Below are 14206 nucleotides of genomic sequence, written 5' to 3'. Positions count from 1 at the left end.
AGCGTTGCTGCTCAGGTCTGGCTGCAGATGGGTGGACAGAATGGGATCTCCAGGGCCCTAGAGGGCTCACCTCTGCCTGGGTACATGGGGAAGCCGGGGGCAGGTCAGAGACCAAAGTTGGGGGGAAGAATAGGCTGTCACCAGCCTGAAAAACCTGAAGAGAAAGAAACAGATTGGCAAGTTCACTTCTAGCCCCTCCTCCCTCAGACCCAGGAGTCCTCGCCCCCAGCTGCCTCCTCCCTCAGACCCAGGAGTCCAGGCCCCCAGCCCCCTTCCTCCCTCAGACCCAGGAGCCCAGGCCCAGTCTCTCCTCCCTCAGACCCAGGAGTCCAGGCCCCCAGTCCCTCCTTCCTGAGACCCAGGAGCCCAGGCCCAATCTCTCCTCCCTCAGACCCAGGAGTCCAGGCCCCCAGCCCCCTTCCTCCCTCAGACCCAGGAGCCCAGGCCCAGTCTCTCCTCCCTCAGACCCAGGAGTCCAGGCCCCCAGTCCCTCCTTCCTGAGACCCAGGAGCCCAGGCCCAATCTCTCCTCCCTCAGACCCAGGAGTCCAGGCCCCCAGCCCCCTTCCTCCCTCAGACCCAGGAGCCCAGGCCCAGTCTCTCCTCCCTCAGACCCAGGAGTCCAGGCCCCCAGTCCCTCCTTCCTGAGACCCAGGCCCAATCTCTCCTCCCTCAGACCCAGGAGTCAGGTCTCCAGGTCTCTCCTCCCCTGGCACCCTGGAGTCTGTGCCCCTTGCTCACCTGTGCACCCTGACTCCGGGCCTCACTCACATAGCGCTGGGCCAGGTCACGTGCGGCAGCCTCTCGAGTCCCCATGTCCATGGCCCCATCAAGTCCTCGACCGCCCCGAAGCCGCGCCATCCGCTCCTGGAGCCGCCTCATCGTCTCGCCCCACACAGACTCCTGGATGAGGAGCCTGAGTCCCCCCTGTTAGGAAGAGGGATGTCAGGGCGGGCAGGCAAAGTCAGGGCCCGCCTTGAGAGAACAGGCTCCCACAGAGGCCAAGACATGGGGACGTACATACACATATCAGAGGAGGGTCAAGGAGCAGTGGCTGGGGACCCTAGAGACTCACCAGGGCTCCACATCCAAGCAGGAGGTGAAGTTGCAGAAGGTGGTGATTCAGAGTGAAGACAGAGGTTGGAAAACTAGGGACGTGCACACTCAGAAAAGTGGAAAGAATCTTTAAGAACAAGAGACATGAGCCCCCTGCAGAAACAGGAGAGCCGGGATGTGGAGATTCAGAAATCAGAGGCAATGAGGAGCCCCACAGAGAGAGAATGTGAGACACAAAGAGCTGAACATTACAATCGATGGAGAGACACGAGGCCCTGAGGTCTGGAGACGGACACGCACGACCCCCAGGACTTGGGGGCCCACGGGCACATGGGCCTTACCGCGTTGCGGTCGGACCAAGCTGCATCCACGACGCCCTCCACGGCTGAGTCCACATCCGCCGCCTCCGTCAGCACCAGCAGCGACTCAGCCCCCAGTGCCAGGCCCAGCTCGGCACCCTTGCCCGCCAGGGTCCGCCGAAGGGCACGTCCTTCCTGCAGGACCCCCACTGGATTCAGCCAAGGGAGGGGGCTTCCGGCCTCCCAGCCACATCCTATCCCCCTCCCAACCCCAAAGATACCTCGACGGCTCCACAGAAGGTCACCTTCTGGACTCTAGGATGGGAGGCCAGGACAGGGCCCAGGGAGGCAGGGCCACTGATCACATTGAGGATTCCTGGGAACGAGCCTAGCTCCCCTGCCAGTTGGGCCAGGAGGAGGGGTGTCGGGGAGGCTGGCGGCACGAGGACCACCACAGTGCAGCCTGGAAAAGGGGGGCAGCTCAAAGACCCTGGAGTCTGGGCCCCCAACCCTCTTCTTCAGACCCAGGGGTCCCAGCTCCTTCTTCCATCAGACCCAGGAGTTAAAACCCCCAGCCCCTTCCTCCCTCAAACCCAGGAGTCCAGGCCCCCCAGTCCCTGCTCCCTCAGACCCAGGAGTCCAGGACCCCCAGCCCCTCCTCCCTCAGACCCAGGGGTCCAGACCCCCAGCCCCTCCTCCCTCAGACCCAGGGGTCCAGGACCCCCAGCCCCTCCTCCCTCAGACCCAGGGGTCCAGGACCCCCAGCCCCTCCTCCCTCAGACTCAGGGGTCCAGCCCCCCAGCCCCTCCTCCCTCAGACTCAGGGGTCCAGGCCCTCAGCCCCTCCTCCCTCAGCCCCAGGAGTCCAAGGCCCCCAGCCCCTCCTCCCTCAGACCCAGGGGTCCAGGCCCCCAGCCCCTCCTCCCTCAGACCCAGGAGTCCAGGCCCTCAGCCCCTCCTCCCTCAGACCCAGGGGTCCATGTCTCCCAGACCCCTTCTCCCTCAGACCCAACCCAACAATTACCCACAGCCAGGGCAGGGCAAATCCTCCACATCATCTCAAGGAAGGAGAACATGGGTGACAAGATGAGACCGATTACTCCTGTAAGAATAAATAAAGAGACTGGGGCACGTACTGCTAGGTCATAAGGGAGGAAGGGCTGGGGGCCAGGACTCCTGCTTCTTACCCATGGGCTCCCAGCCTGCCAGCACCTCTTCCTGGGTGTACGCCTGGACAGCGTGGTACTGGAGCAGCTGCTGGGCCAGTGGGACATCCCCATCTCGAACCTCTCGAACGGCTCGCCCAGAAACCAGGGACTCCAGGGTCCACAGCAGCCGCTGGTGCTTCTGGATCATCTTGGCCAGTCTGCAGAGAAAGCCGGGGGGGGGGAGTCATTTCCCACTGCCCTTCAGTCACACAGTCCTGGGACACCCCCTATGTACTTGGACTACAATCCCTACGATCTCCTGGGGGCATCCCCATCATTTACCAGGGGTGGAGAGCCTCAAAGATTTATGGGAAATGTAGTTCGAGAACCACAAAACCAGAAAGGGCCGTGTGAAGATTGTGGCCACCAGCGACCCCCAAAGTGCTGCAAAATTGAAGTTGAACCTCTAATCTCAATTGTTCTTTTAGAAAATGGAAACTTTGGGGTGCCTGGGTGGCTCAGTTGGTTGGGCGACTGCCTTTGGCTCAGATCATGATCCTGGAGTCCCAGGATCGAGTCCCGCATCGGGCTCCCTGCTCGGTGGGGAGTCTGCTTCTCCCTCTGAACTCCCCTCTCTCATGCTCTCTCTCTCTCAAATAAATAAATAAAATCTTTAAAAAAAAAAAAAAAGAAAAGAAAATGGAAACTTTGTCTCGAATTGCCCCAAGAGTATGCTGGAAAATGGGCACTGGGGCCAGGAAAATGGAGCCTCGATGAGCCCCGGGGCTATTCTGGTGATGAGAAACAGCTTTCTCATCACCAGCCCTGGTGTATGGTGTATGGATTTTTTAGCTGCTAAAGGCTTGAAGGCATGCTGGCCATAAGCCTTAGCTACAAGTAATTCAGCGAGATATCGAGAAATGGAGTCTTTGTTCCAACAGTCTCAAGTGGGATGCTGGGGGACGGAGTCCTTCCCCACCTCCCAAGGCCCACACCTCAACTGCGTCACCTGAGCAGGTGCTGAGCCCGAGAGGCTCCAGGGAGTCCACTCCAGTTCTCGAACGCAGTCCCTGCTGCCTCCACGGCTGCCGCCACATCCTCAGCCTGTGCCTGGAGGCAAGCGGTCAAGCTCTCTCCTGGGGAGATGAATGGAGGGACCCCAGACGGGAAGGGGGGGAGCCCATGTCAGAACTGGAGGGGGCTAAGATTTCCAGAGCCCGGGTGCACCCCAAGGCAGGAAAGCTGGTCCCTAGCCCCACTCTATTATAACCCTACTGGTCATTGCTCTGTCTCCCGTAATCAAGGAAGGGATCTTTAAAGCGTACATAGGGACTTGGAGTCATAATTAGGATGACTGCTAACAGGAAGAGCCAGCAATCCTGGCCTTCTTCCCCCACTGGCTACTCCCTGGCCTCAGGGCCCCGAGCCAAGGGAATGGGGCGTTGTTGTTGGTACAGCTGGGGGTACAGACGCCTCTCCCTACCCTAGCAGCTGGGGGACACCTCATACCTGTGATGGGATCCTGGCAAGGCACTGAGTTCCTGTGTTCTGGCTTTAACCACTTCCCATTTACATAGTGACCCAAGTGTCGGTCCTGGGTGTCCAGCCAGGCCTGTGGGAGGTGAAGACGGTTTGGAATGGGGTCTGGGAGCCAGCTGGGGGAGGTCAATTCCTGCCTAGAATCCTCTGGGAGAGGGACACCTGACCCCCTTTGCCCCCCCCCGCTAATTCTTCTCCTGTGTAGAAGGAAAATAACCCACAAATGTAAAATACATTATAAACTAAAACTCATCACGTTAACCATTTTAAAGTGTAGTACAATTCAACAGCATTTAGGGGCGCCTGGGTGGCTCAGTCGGTTAAGCGGCTGCCTTCGGCTCAGGTCATGATCCCGGCGTCCTGGGATCGAGCCCCGCGTCGGGCTCCCTGCTCAGTGGAGAGTCTGCTTCTCCCTCTCCCTCTGCCTGCCTCTCTGCCTACTTGTGCTCTCTCTCTCTGTCAAATAAATAAATAAAATCTTTAAAAAAAAAAAAAAACAAAAAAACAACAGCATTTAGGACGTGCCACCATCACCACAATCTCGTTCCAGGACGTTTCCGTTCCCCCCAAAAGGAAACTTTGTACACATTAGGCAGTCACTCTCCCTTCCCCCTGCCCCTAGCCCCTGGCAACCACTAATCTGCTTCCTGTTTCTGTGGATTTGCCTACTCTGGATATTTCACAGAAACAGAACCTTACAATCTGTGACTTTTTTGGCTGGCTTCTTTCACCCAACATGCTGTTTTTGAGGTTCATCCAGTTGTAGCATGTATCAATACTCCGTTCCTGGGGCTCCTGGGTGGCTCAGTCGGTTAAGCCTCCGACTCTTTTTTTTTTTAACTTTATTATGTTATGTTGTCATCATACATTACATCATTAGTTTTTGATATAGTGTTCCATGATTCATTGTTTGCATATAATACCCAGTGCTTCATTCAATACGTGCCCTCCTTAATACCCACCACCAGGCTAACCCATCCCCCAACCCCCCAAGCATCTGATTCGATTTCGGCTCAGGTCATGATCTCAGGGTTGTGAGATTGAGCCCCGCATTGGGCTCCATGCTGGGCGTGCAGCCTGCTTAAGATTCTTTCTCCCTCAGCCCCTCCCTGTCTTCTCTCTCTTAAAAAAAAACAACAACAAAAACCCCCTTTCCATTTTACAGCTATATAATATTCCAATGTCTGGATAGGCCACATTTTGTTTATCCATTTATCACCGGTGGATGCACATTCGGTTTGTTTCTGCCTTCTGGTTATTGTGAATAGTGCCGTTCAGAACATGCATGTACAAGTTTTTGTTCGAACACCCATCTTTACTTCTTCTAGGCATTTGTACCCAGGAGGGCAATTGCTGGGTCATATGGCAACTCCACGAGTAACTTACGGAGGAACCACCAAGCTGTTTTACATTCTCACCAGAGATATGTGAGGGCTGTCCTACTGACTTTGCTTTTTTTTTTTTAATTTATTTGACAGAGAGAGCGTGCAAGCCAGCACAAGCAGGAGGAGGAGCAAAGGGAGGCGGAGAAGCAGACTCCCCGCTGAGCAGGGAGCCATTACTGGGGTTCAATCCCAGGACCCCGGGATCATGACCTGAGCCGAAGGCAGACGCTTAATCCACTGAGCCACCCAGGCGCCCCTGTCCTACTGACTTTGAAATGTGGCTTAATAAAACCCTTTCTCCTCCGTGGAGAAATGACCTCAGGTGAACTTCCTATTTCTCAGGACACATGAGACAATTCAGCTGCATTACCAGGCAACAATGACTCCTGAATGGTCTACCGCACCTGACTGGGAAAATTGGGAACACGCCATAAGGCTCCAATGGGAAGCCAGGGCATTGGGGCTTTCTGATTGCTCTGCGTTCCTGTGATTGGGTACATACCTTGTCACAACCCTGGAGGCAATGCCCATGACACTGTTCCCAAGCAGTATCAGGTTCTTTTTGGAAGGTGGGGCTTCTAAGCCAGGTGGCTCCCGCACCTGGCCATGTGATGGCGTTCCCTCCCACCTCTGCGGTCGTCACTTTGGGGAGCAGTATGGACTCCCGCTGAAGACACAGGCCTGCCAGGTGCAGACTTATTTGATGTGACATGTCTACCTGAGCCCAACGCAAAGCATACAGGCATTGCAAATGGGACCGAGTCTCTGGAGCTAGGATTTTGAATCTTGGCTCTGGTATTTATTGTGCAACCTTAGCTAGGGTGTTACAATACTCTGGGCTTGGCTAAGCCATCTGGAAGATGGGGATAATCACAGCCGCTCTCTACTTCACAGGGCTGCGGTGAGAATTAAATGCTTCAATGCCCATTATATACTCAGAACAGCACTATGTAGGATTGCCTCTTAATCCCACTGCACCTCGCCCTCCACGTCTGCTCCATGTCTCTCTCCCTGGTCCTGTCTTCCTTAAATCCTGGCAAAATCCGAGACATGCTTCCCACTTTTTCCTTCTACAACTGCTCTCTTCTTAGCATCCCAAAGCCACTTCTCCTGATTTTCCTATTACCCTGCCAACTGGCCCTTCTTTTTCTTTGAAGTCAAATGGTGAGTCAGAAGTTTCCAATTCAAATACCCCCAGAGAAAGACACATTTTGGAAACAGCTGGGGGTGTATGAATGTGAGCTGGACATTGGATGATATTAAATAATGACCGCTGGGATGCCTGGGTGGCTCAGTGGGTTAAGCGTCTGCCTTCGGCTTAGGTCATGATCTCAGGGTCCTGGGGTCAATTCCCGCCTTGGGCTCCCAGCTCAGCGGGAAGCCTGCTGCTCCCTCTGTCTGCCGCTCCCCTTGCTTATGCTCTCTCTCTCTCTCTGACAAATAAATAAATAAAATCTAAAAAAAAAAAAAGACCGCTAATGTGAAGTGTGAAAAATGGCTAGGTGGGGGTGCCTGGGTGTCTCAGTCGCTTAAGTGTCTGACTCTTGATTTCGGCCCAGGGTTGTGAGATCAAGCCCCTTGTCAGGCTCTGTGCTGGGCATGGAGACTGCTTAAGATTCTCTCTGCCCCTCCCCCTGCCTTGCACGCTCGCTCGAGCCCTCCCTCAAAAAAAAAAAAAAAAAAAAGGCTAGGTGGTTATGTTACGAAATGAGTCCTTATCTGCTAGAAATGGGAATTCAAATATTTCTGGGAAGCTAACACGACATCTGGGATTTAAATCATTCCAGAAAAAAGAGAAAACAATAGAAGACAACACTGGACCAAATGTTGGCGATTCCTGAAGCTGAGGAATAGGTAAGTAGCAGTATTAACTGCTCTGTGGAAGTTTGCAAACTCCCCCCGCCCAAGAAAAACAAAACCCTAAAGGAATGTCCACAGGGTCCTGGCAAGTCATGTTAGTGTGAGAAGAGGGGCTGGTGGAGATTGGGAACGCATGACTTGCCTAAAAAGACAGCCACTATTGAATCCAGATGATTTTTGTCAGGGAATGTGAGCCAAACATTGCCAAATTTTGGGGTTTTATTTTCAAAAGAAGCTGGAATCCTCCTGGATGTTTACAGGGAATTAGTTGACCACTAATTCACATTTTCAAAAATAAAATACAGGCCAAAGAAAACAGTTTGTTGGTCGAGTCTGGCCCACACATTGGAAGGTTGAGACCTTTGCTTGGGAGGCGGTGGGGAAACCATGGGCTGTGGAATCCGGGGGCTCAGGTTCAAATCTCAGCTTCACCTCTTTTAAACTGTGTTGACCGTAGGAAAAATTGCTTACCCCTTTCAGCCTCCGTGTGCTAAAATAATGACAATAATCCCCTCTCACAGCTGTTCTGGGGATTAAATGAGATCACACTGAGCGAACACAGAGAGCTCCCAGTAAATATAAGCTATGATCACATTATTGCTATTTCAGTATATTCCATCTCTAGCCAACCTCCAAGTGTGGGAATTGTCTGTCCTCTGACCCAGATCCTCATTCCCACAGTTCAGCTATCTTTCTACACTGGTGACTCCCAGGTCCCTGTCTCCAGACCTGAAGGCTCGAGCCCAAGTAGCGTTTGACGCCTGCACAAGCCCAAGGCTGTCCCCGGGTCCCTCACACTCTCACCATGTGATAACCAAGCTCAGGGTCTTTCCTCGAAACCCTAGTTCTCCTGGGATCACCACTGGTGGTGGTCGTGGTGGGTCAGACAGAGACAGCCAGACCTCAGACACTACCTTGCCCTCTCAAGTCCCACACCGTTCCTCCTGTATCTCTGCCTCTTGCCCTCCTATCCATCTATCCACTTCCACAGCCCGATCCAGGCTCTGGTCTTATCTTCTTCCATTATTCCAGCCTAAGCTTCTCATTCCTGGATGCTAGAAGACCCTGTGGGATCAGGAGAGCCCCATGGAAGGAGTTCTGAGGAGCCTAGGTAATTACAGAATATTCGAGGCACCCTACTTAACCACAGGAACCACAAGAGGTGGTCTGGGGGACCCCGAGGGATCACAGGAGCCTCATGAGGACTTGAAGAGGCGCCGAAGAATCCTGGGAGCCCCACGAGGGTGGTATTCTGAGGTGATTTAAATTCTGAGCTCTCCCGAGGTTCCCAAGCTCCTGGAGCCCCGCAAGTATTGATGGGGGCCCTGAGGAACGACGGGAGCCCCACAGGAGTTCAGGGGGTGCGGCTCAGTGGGCCACGGGAGCCACAGGATGTTCTGAGGAATCACGGCAAGTCCATGGCGATTCTGAGGGTCCTTGGAAGATCAAGGGCGCCCCCACAGGAATTCCGAGTCCCTGGGCATCACGGGAGGTTCGGGGGGGGGGGGCTGAAGAATCACAGGAGACCCTCCGGGGGCTCTGAGGTATCGGGGAAACACCGCCGCGAAGTTCGGAACAAGGGGTACGAGAACTACTCCGAAACAAGAGGGGGGAGACTCAAGGGTTAAGAAGCAGCAGCCGCAAAGGATCAAGGGAACGCCCTTCAAGGGTGGGTCCTAAAGGGGCTGCCTGAGTCACGGGAACCGAGAAGGGCGGAGCTGCTGAGCTGCCGCGGTGCATCACGGGAGTCGCGCGCCAAACGGGACCCGGAGGCCTAGGGAGGGGGATGGGCAACGCCGAACGGCAGGCCCTCACCAGCGCGCATGCGTGGCTCTCAGGCACCGGTCCGTACTCCAGCGTGTTGAAGATCTCTCGGGCGCTAGTCCTTTCACGCGTCGCAGCCATCACCCTCCCGGGCCCGCTTTCCACCAAGGAGTGCGGGGCGCTCTGCCCAGAGGCACCTTGAGGTCGAAGGGCGGCACCGCCCACTCCAGCGCAGGGGGCGGGGCTACGGGAGAGAGCGTAACCCCGCCTTGGACACGATGGCCCCGCCCATATGCCCAAGCTGGGAAATGTGATTTGGAGCATGCGCAACCCTCAGAGCGAGGCGAGGCGAGGCGAGGCGGGGCGGGGGGGGGGGTCGGGGACGAGAAGAAAATGCGGTGTCTTGCAAATAGTTAGCAAGGCTCCAGATTTAGAAGGGTGACCGTATTGGTGTATCTTCTCTCCACCCTGTTCATACTGAGTGCAGGAAGTTCAGCTTTTAGTCCGAAGTAAATTTACTAGAGAATCGAATCGAGCTCTGGGACGAAGCGATAGTTCAGAGGTCAGAAGGGAGTCTTTTAGGATGGACGTTGAAATTAAGTTTTTGAAAGTGTGCCAGCCTGGGCTGTCCAGTAGCTTGGCCAGATGTGGTCTGGAAAGAGGAGAAGTACAGCTTTAATCGACACAGGAAGTGTGGCATTCAGAAATTAGGTTCAGGATTTAGTTTTGATTGGTTGAGGTGAGAGGCGTGGCTTCAGCCTTAGACTATGATTGGTCGGAACGTAGTGCGGTTGCCGGATTGGTGTCTGAGCGTTCGAGGTAGACGGAAGCGTGGTCTGCTGAAGCCCTTGGTTACAGAGGCTGAAAGTGTGGCTGTCATTTACATGTTTAGCTCATAGGACTTGGAGAGCATCTGGAACTATTGGCTCCCAACAGATTGGACAACCGCATCTGGTCTGAGTGGAATTATAGTCTCAGGCCAGATTCTTAGATTTTCATACAGGATAGCGGGTGTCAGGAGTCGGTTGTGGGTCCGGCAGCAGGCCCCACAGTTCGGATCCTGGCCAGGCCCCCCCCCCCCCCCACGTCGGGGTTACTGAGGACGCCTAGGTCTCTTCCTCAGGGCCATGGCGGACTCGAAGCTGCTGGTGCCGGAGTTAGGCGAGGCAGAGAAGATGGGCACGGAGACCGAGCGTTTTGAAGAGCTGCTGCTGCAGGTGAGGACTGACCCGCTCCTGGGTCCCTGGGTGTTCGGGGGATGTGTGTGTGTGTGTGTGTGTGTGTGTGTGTGTATGCACGCCCGTGGGTGCTCAGAGATGACACTACATTCCCAGAACGCACCACATGGAATTGTAGTTGCTTAACTCCCAAGTTTGCTAGGCTCTGGAAGAAATGCAGAGTGGGGTTGGGTTTTTCTTAGGGGTCCTCAAAGGAGGAGAGAGACATAGTATGTCCTATTCTGTGCACATCTCATATGCATAAAATTTCTCGACAAACCTTTGAAGAACAAATGAGGGTCTGATAGTACAGAGGTTGTTGTTTTCCTTCACACAGGCCTCCAAGGAGCTCCAGCAAGCCCAGACAAGCAGACCAGAATCTACACAGATCCAACCGCAACCTGGTGAGAAAGGCAGAAACCGAGAGAGAGGGGGATAGAGTCTTAGAGAGAGATGGACAGAAGCTGGGGGCAGGGGACACAAAGAGAGGAGGCAAGAGAGAGGCACAATAATGGGGTACAGAGGCCTTGACAGGGGTTGTGACAGAGATCCAGAGAGAGCAGGGAAGGGACCAAGATCTAAAGAGAGGAGGAGGAGGACAGGCATGACTAGGGGGACAGAGACTCAAAGACAGAAAGAGATGCAGAGATCCCAGGGAATGGAGTGGGGAGCGGACCCAGAAAACAGGACTGATCAAGAGAAGGGGCCAAAGAGGGGACAGATCAAGAGAAGAACTGAGACTGAAGAGGGGATAGATGGAAACCCAGGTGCATGCAGAGGCAGACACTCAGGACAAACCCATTTCCGTCAGGTTTCTGCATAAAGACCAACTCATCCGAAGGGAAGGTGTTCATCAACATCTGTCACTCTCCTTCCATCCCTCCTCCGGCTGACATGACTGAGGACGAGCTACTTCAAATGCTGGAGGAAGACCAAGCCGGTTTTCGCATCCCCATGAGTCTGGGAGAACCTCATGCCGAACTGGATGCAAGTCAGTGCCCTCAGAGGACCCAAGGCTCTAGCTCCCTGGGTCCTTTCTTCCCGAGGATCCAAGATCCAGGGCCCAGGACCCTCCTCCCTCAGCACCCAGAAATCTGGCCTTCCTGATCTTATCCTTTTCTCTGTGACATATGCCCAGCTTCCTGGGCCTCTAGTGCCTGCTGCACAGGACAGTCCTCGTCCTGCCCACCTGGCCAGGCTGGACTTCTCCCTGCCCTACTCCATGGTGAGGGCGAGCTGGGCAGGTGTCCTCATTAGCTGGCCAGACCAGCGCTCACTCTTGTTCCTGTTTCCTTCCTCACCCTTCTCCCCGTCTCTATCTCTCAGCTGTGTCTCACCGGTCTCTATTGAGTTTCTGACTCTATATGCTTGTGTTTCAAATCACATATGTCGCCTGAAGCCTCCTGGGACCAGGCTTTGGGCAGTGCCCTGGGGACTGATCATACCCAGAACTTGCCCTTAGACACTCCTAGTCTTAGATTGAGGGTGGAGGGGACGGATGCGGTTTCAATATGGTATGATTTGTGCTGCTCTGATAGGGGCTCTTCACCCAACTGAAGGGTCTGGGAAGGCTTCCTGGAGGAGGAGGTGTCAGATATAAGATGTGAAGGAACCAGAGGAGTTCATCAGGCCAAGACAGAGAAGAGGGTTCTAGGCAGAGGGGACAGAGGAGTACAGAGGCTGCAGTGATTGAATTGGATTGGTCAGTAATCAAGAGAGATTGGAAGAAATTTAAAGGGACCAGATCCCCCCAATGACCAGAGGGACATTGGACTGGGTCCTAGAGTAACAGAGAAGTGAGCTTATCTCCAGGGGGGAGGAGCAGACCACACAGGGTCTTCAACGCCACGCCTGAAGGACACATACCTTCATCTGGGGCGCTGGGGAGCCATGGGAGGGCTGTGTGCAGGGAAGGGGCGAGGTCAGCGCTGGGACATGGTGGGAAAGGACCCGAGAGGAAGAGACGAGGCTGGTATGATTCCAGACTGGCAAGTGCGAGTCTTGAGCCCTTACCTTCTGATTGTCTCTGGGTCTCTCTGGTTCTTGCGGCTGCTGGCCGTTATTGGTTTTGCCTTGTCTTTATCCGGCGGTGGGGTTCCCTCGGAGGGCTGGGGGTCTCACCCCCTTTCTCTCCCCACAGAAGGCCAGGGTTGTACCGCCTACGACGTAGCCGTCAACAGCGACTTCTACCGGAGGATGCAGGTTGGGGGCGGGGCTGCGGGTGAGGCCTGGGCCGGAGCTTCTCCCTCCACCTGGAGCCCTCCCGCAGCCTCCCTCTCTCACTCCTAGAACAGCGATTTCTTGCGAGAGCTCGTGGTCACCATCGCCAGGGAGGGCCTTGAGGACAAATACAGTCTGCAGCTGAATCCAGGTGAGGGGCGGGCCCGGGGCCGGCGGGGACTAGAGGAACCGGAGCAGCTTGGGGGCAGCCCTTGGGAAAGGTGGGGCTAGTGTGGACAGGGATTTTCTTGGTCCCTAGGCTGTGGATTATAGGGAGAAGGCGAGGTTTCTCAAGGTTGGGGATGTGGGCGGGGCTGACCCAGAAACCAGATAAGGGGCGGGGTCTGGATAGCCAGGAGGCGGAGCCAGGAGCATCTCCAGGGACAGATTTTTTGGAGGGGGGGGATATACCCCGGAAGGGCAGGACTAAGGTGGGCAGATTTCCTAAAGCCAAGCTTGGGGGTGTGGCCAGATCCCTGGCATCCTTGGAGGGGCGCGTCCTTTCCCCTGAGGCTCTTGCTGTCATGACCCCTATGGAAGCAAAGGGAACGCTTACCCGTGCCACCTTTGACCCCGAGCTTCCTACCCGCAGAGTGGCGCATGTTGAAGAACCGGCCTTTCCTGGGCTCCATCTCCCAGCAAAATATCCGATCCCAGCAGCGTCCTCGGATCCAGGAGCTGGGAAACCTGTATACTCCTGACTCCCTGAGACCTGAGGAACGGTGCGCTTTCCATGGGTTCTCTCTTTCACGTTTCTCCCTCCCCATAGGAAGCAGTGTCCTGGGGTCTCTGGGAACCCAGAGAGGGGAGAAGCAGCACTCCCACCGAGAAGGCTCCCCGAGGCAGCAGGGCTCAGAGGCGGGAGAAAGGAAAGGATGAACGCTGGCAAGGAGCTGGTGGGCTCTCCTCAATTTTGGGTCTTGTTCCTCCCCAGCCGTGAGAAGCCTCACCTGAACCTTTGGCTGGAAGCCCCTGATCTCCTCTTGGCTGAAATTGATCTCCCCAAACTGGTGAGTGCACGCTTGAGCAGAGCTGGAGAAAGGTCTGGAAGGGTTGGGGTCTCTGAGGGGGAGTGAGCGGGGCTCATTGCCAGACCTGTGGGAGCCTGGTGAGTCCTGCCCCCTGAGTACAGCTGCCTGCCATGGGTCCTTTGGGCCCACTTTGGGAGCTGTCCTGAGGGTGCTTGGGACATTGTAAGTGCTCAGTCATGGGGACTTGTAATTACTGTCTCTCATCTTTGTCCTGGAGGATTAGACCCTTTACATATGGTATCCCGACACAGGAGGCTTTTCTCCCCGGTCCACCTGATTATTGCCTTGTTGCTGGGAAGGGAAGGGTGGGCTTACTTCACTGTATTGTCAGGACGGAGCTCTGGGGCTGTCGCTGGAGATCGGGGAGAACCGCCTGGTGATGGGGGGCCCCCAGCAGCTGTACCATCTGGATGCGTATATCCCCCTGCGGATCAACTCCAGGGAGAGCAAGGCAGCCTTCCATCGGAAGAGAAAGGTGCCTGGGGGGCTAGGGGGAGGTGTGCAGGGAACAGGGAAGTGTCCTGGTCCTGAATCCTCATTCTGTTTTTCCTGTCTCTCCTCAGCAACTGATGGTGGCCATGCCCCTTCTGTCGGTGGCTTCTTGACTGGGTTTCTTTCTCTGTTTCCAGGTGGAGAGAAGAGACTGGTGGGGGCTTCTCTGAAATTGAAATAAAGGATTTTTGCCTTTG

General features: G+C 55.2%; 2 protein-coding genes across 10 annotated transcripts in view; one reads left to right on the top strand and one right to left on the bottom strand.

Annotated features, from left to right (window-relative positions):
* Positions 1 to 9234, bottom strand: part of ALDH16A1 (aldehyde dehydrogenase 16 family member A1) — a 20099-nt gene extending 10865 nt beyond the window's left edge. For 3 of the 5 annotated variants that reach the window (XR_010408187.1, XM_064581164.1, XM_064581166.1), the window contains exons 1-10: positions 9101 to 9234; positions 4011 to 4113; positions 3511 to 3637; positions 2541 to 2719; positions 2378 to 2455; positions 1636 to 1817; positions 1397 to 1549; positions 1075 to 1182; positions 741 to 926; positions 71 to 154 (exon numbers count right to left, since the gene is read on the bottom strand). Coding sequence is in view for 4 of the 5 variants with exons in the window: in XM_064581164.1 (XP_064437234.1) it covers positions 71 to 154; positions 741 to 926; positions 1075 to 1182; positions 1397 to 1549; positions 1636 to 1817; positions 2378 to 2455; positions 2541 to 2719; positions 3511 to 3637; positions 4011 to 4113; positions 9101 to 9190 (1290 nt within the window). In the remaining variant the exon portion in view is untranslated. The remainder of the gene's footprint in view (positions 1 to 70; positions 155 to 740; positions 927 to 1074; positions 1183 to 1396; positions 1550 to 1635; positions 1818 to 2377; positions 2456 to 2540; positions 2720 to 3510; positions 3638 to 4010; positions 4114 to 9100) is intronic. The other 2 variants (XM_064581165.1, XM_064581167.1) reach the window with 1 other exon arrangement.
* PIH1D1 (PIH1 domain containing 1) lies at positions 8319 to 14206 on the top strand. 5 transcript variants are annotated; one of them, XM_045891923.2, is made up of 10 exons: positions 8319 to 8396; positions 10173 to 10266; positions 10604 to 10670; positions 11078 to 11257; positions 12407 to 12468; positions 12556 to 12637; positions 13079 to 13208; positions 13421 to 13496; positions 13849 to 13992; positions 14081 to 14206. In XM_045891923.2, the coding sequence occupies exons 1-10, from the start codon at positions 8338 to 8340 to the stop codon at positions 14120 to 14122; spliced, it is 936 nt and encodes a 311-aa protein (XP_045747879.1). In that variant the 5' UTR covers positions 8319 to 8337; the 3' UTR covers positions 14123 to 14206. The 5 variants fall into 5 exon arrangements, with proteins under 5 accessions (XP_045747879.1, XP_045747883.1, XP_045747881.1 ...); XM_045891927.3 differs by lacking the exon at positions 8319 to 8396 and adding an exon at positions 9023 to 9129; XM_045891925.2 differs by lacking the exon at positions 8319 to 8396 and adding an exon at positions 9119 to 9252.

The sequence above is a fragment of the Mirounga angustirostris genome, unplaced genomic scaffold (genome assembly GCF_029215605.1).
Source record: "Mirounga angustirostris isolate CCGP_5_RB_7025 unplaced genomic scaffold, mMirAng1.0.hap1 SCAF_16, whole genome shotgun sequence".
NCBI lineage: Eukaryota > Metazoa > Chordata > Mammalia > Carnivora > Phocidae > Mirounga > Mirounga angustirostris.
Note: the sequence above shows the minus strand (reverse complement) of the source record. Positions and strands in the feature narration are given on the sequence as shown.

What these genes read in the sequence shown, in the direction of transcription:
- PIH1D1 (XM_045891923.2), top strand. Translation starts at nt 8,338, where the DNA reads ATGCTAGAAGACCCTGTGGGATCAGGAGAGCCCCATGGAAGGAGTTCT. An exon ending in AGGAGTTCTGAGGAGCCTAG is followed by an intron (nt 8,397 to 10,172) that starts GTAATTACAGAA and finishes TCTCTTCCTCAG; the next exon opens with GGCCATGGCGGACTCGAAGC. An exon ending in ACTTCTACCGGAGGATGCAG is followed by an intron (nt 12,469 to 12,555) that starts GTTGGGGGCGGG and finishes TCTCACTCCTAG; the next exon opens with AACAGCGATTTCTTGCGAGA.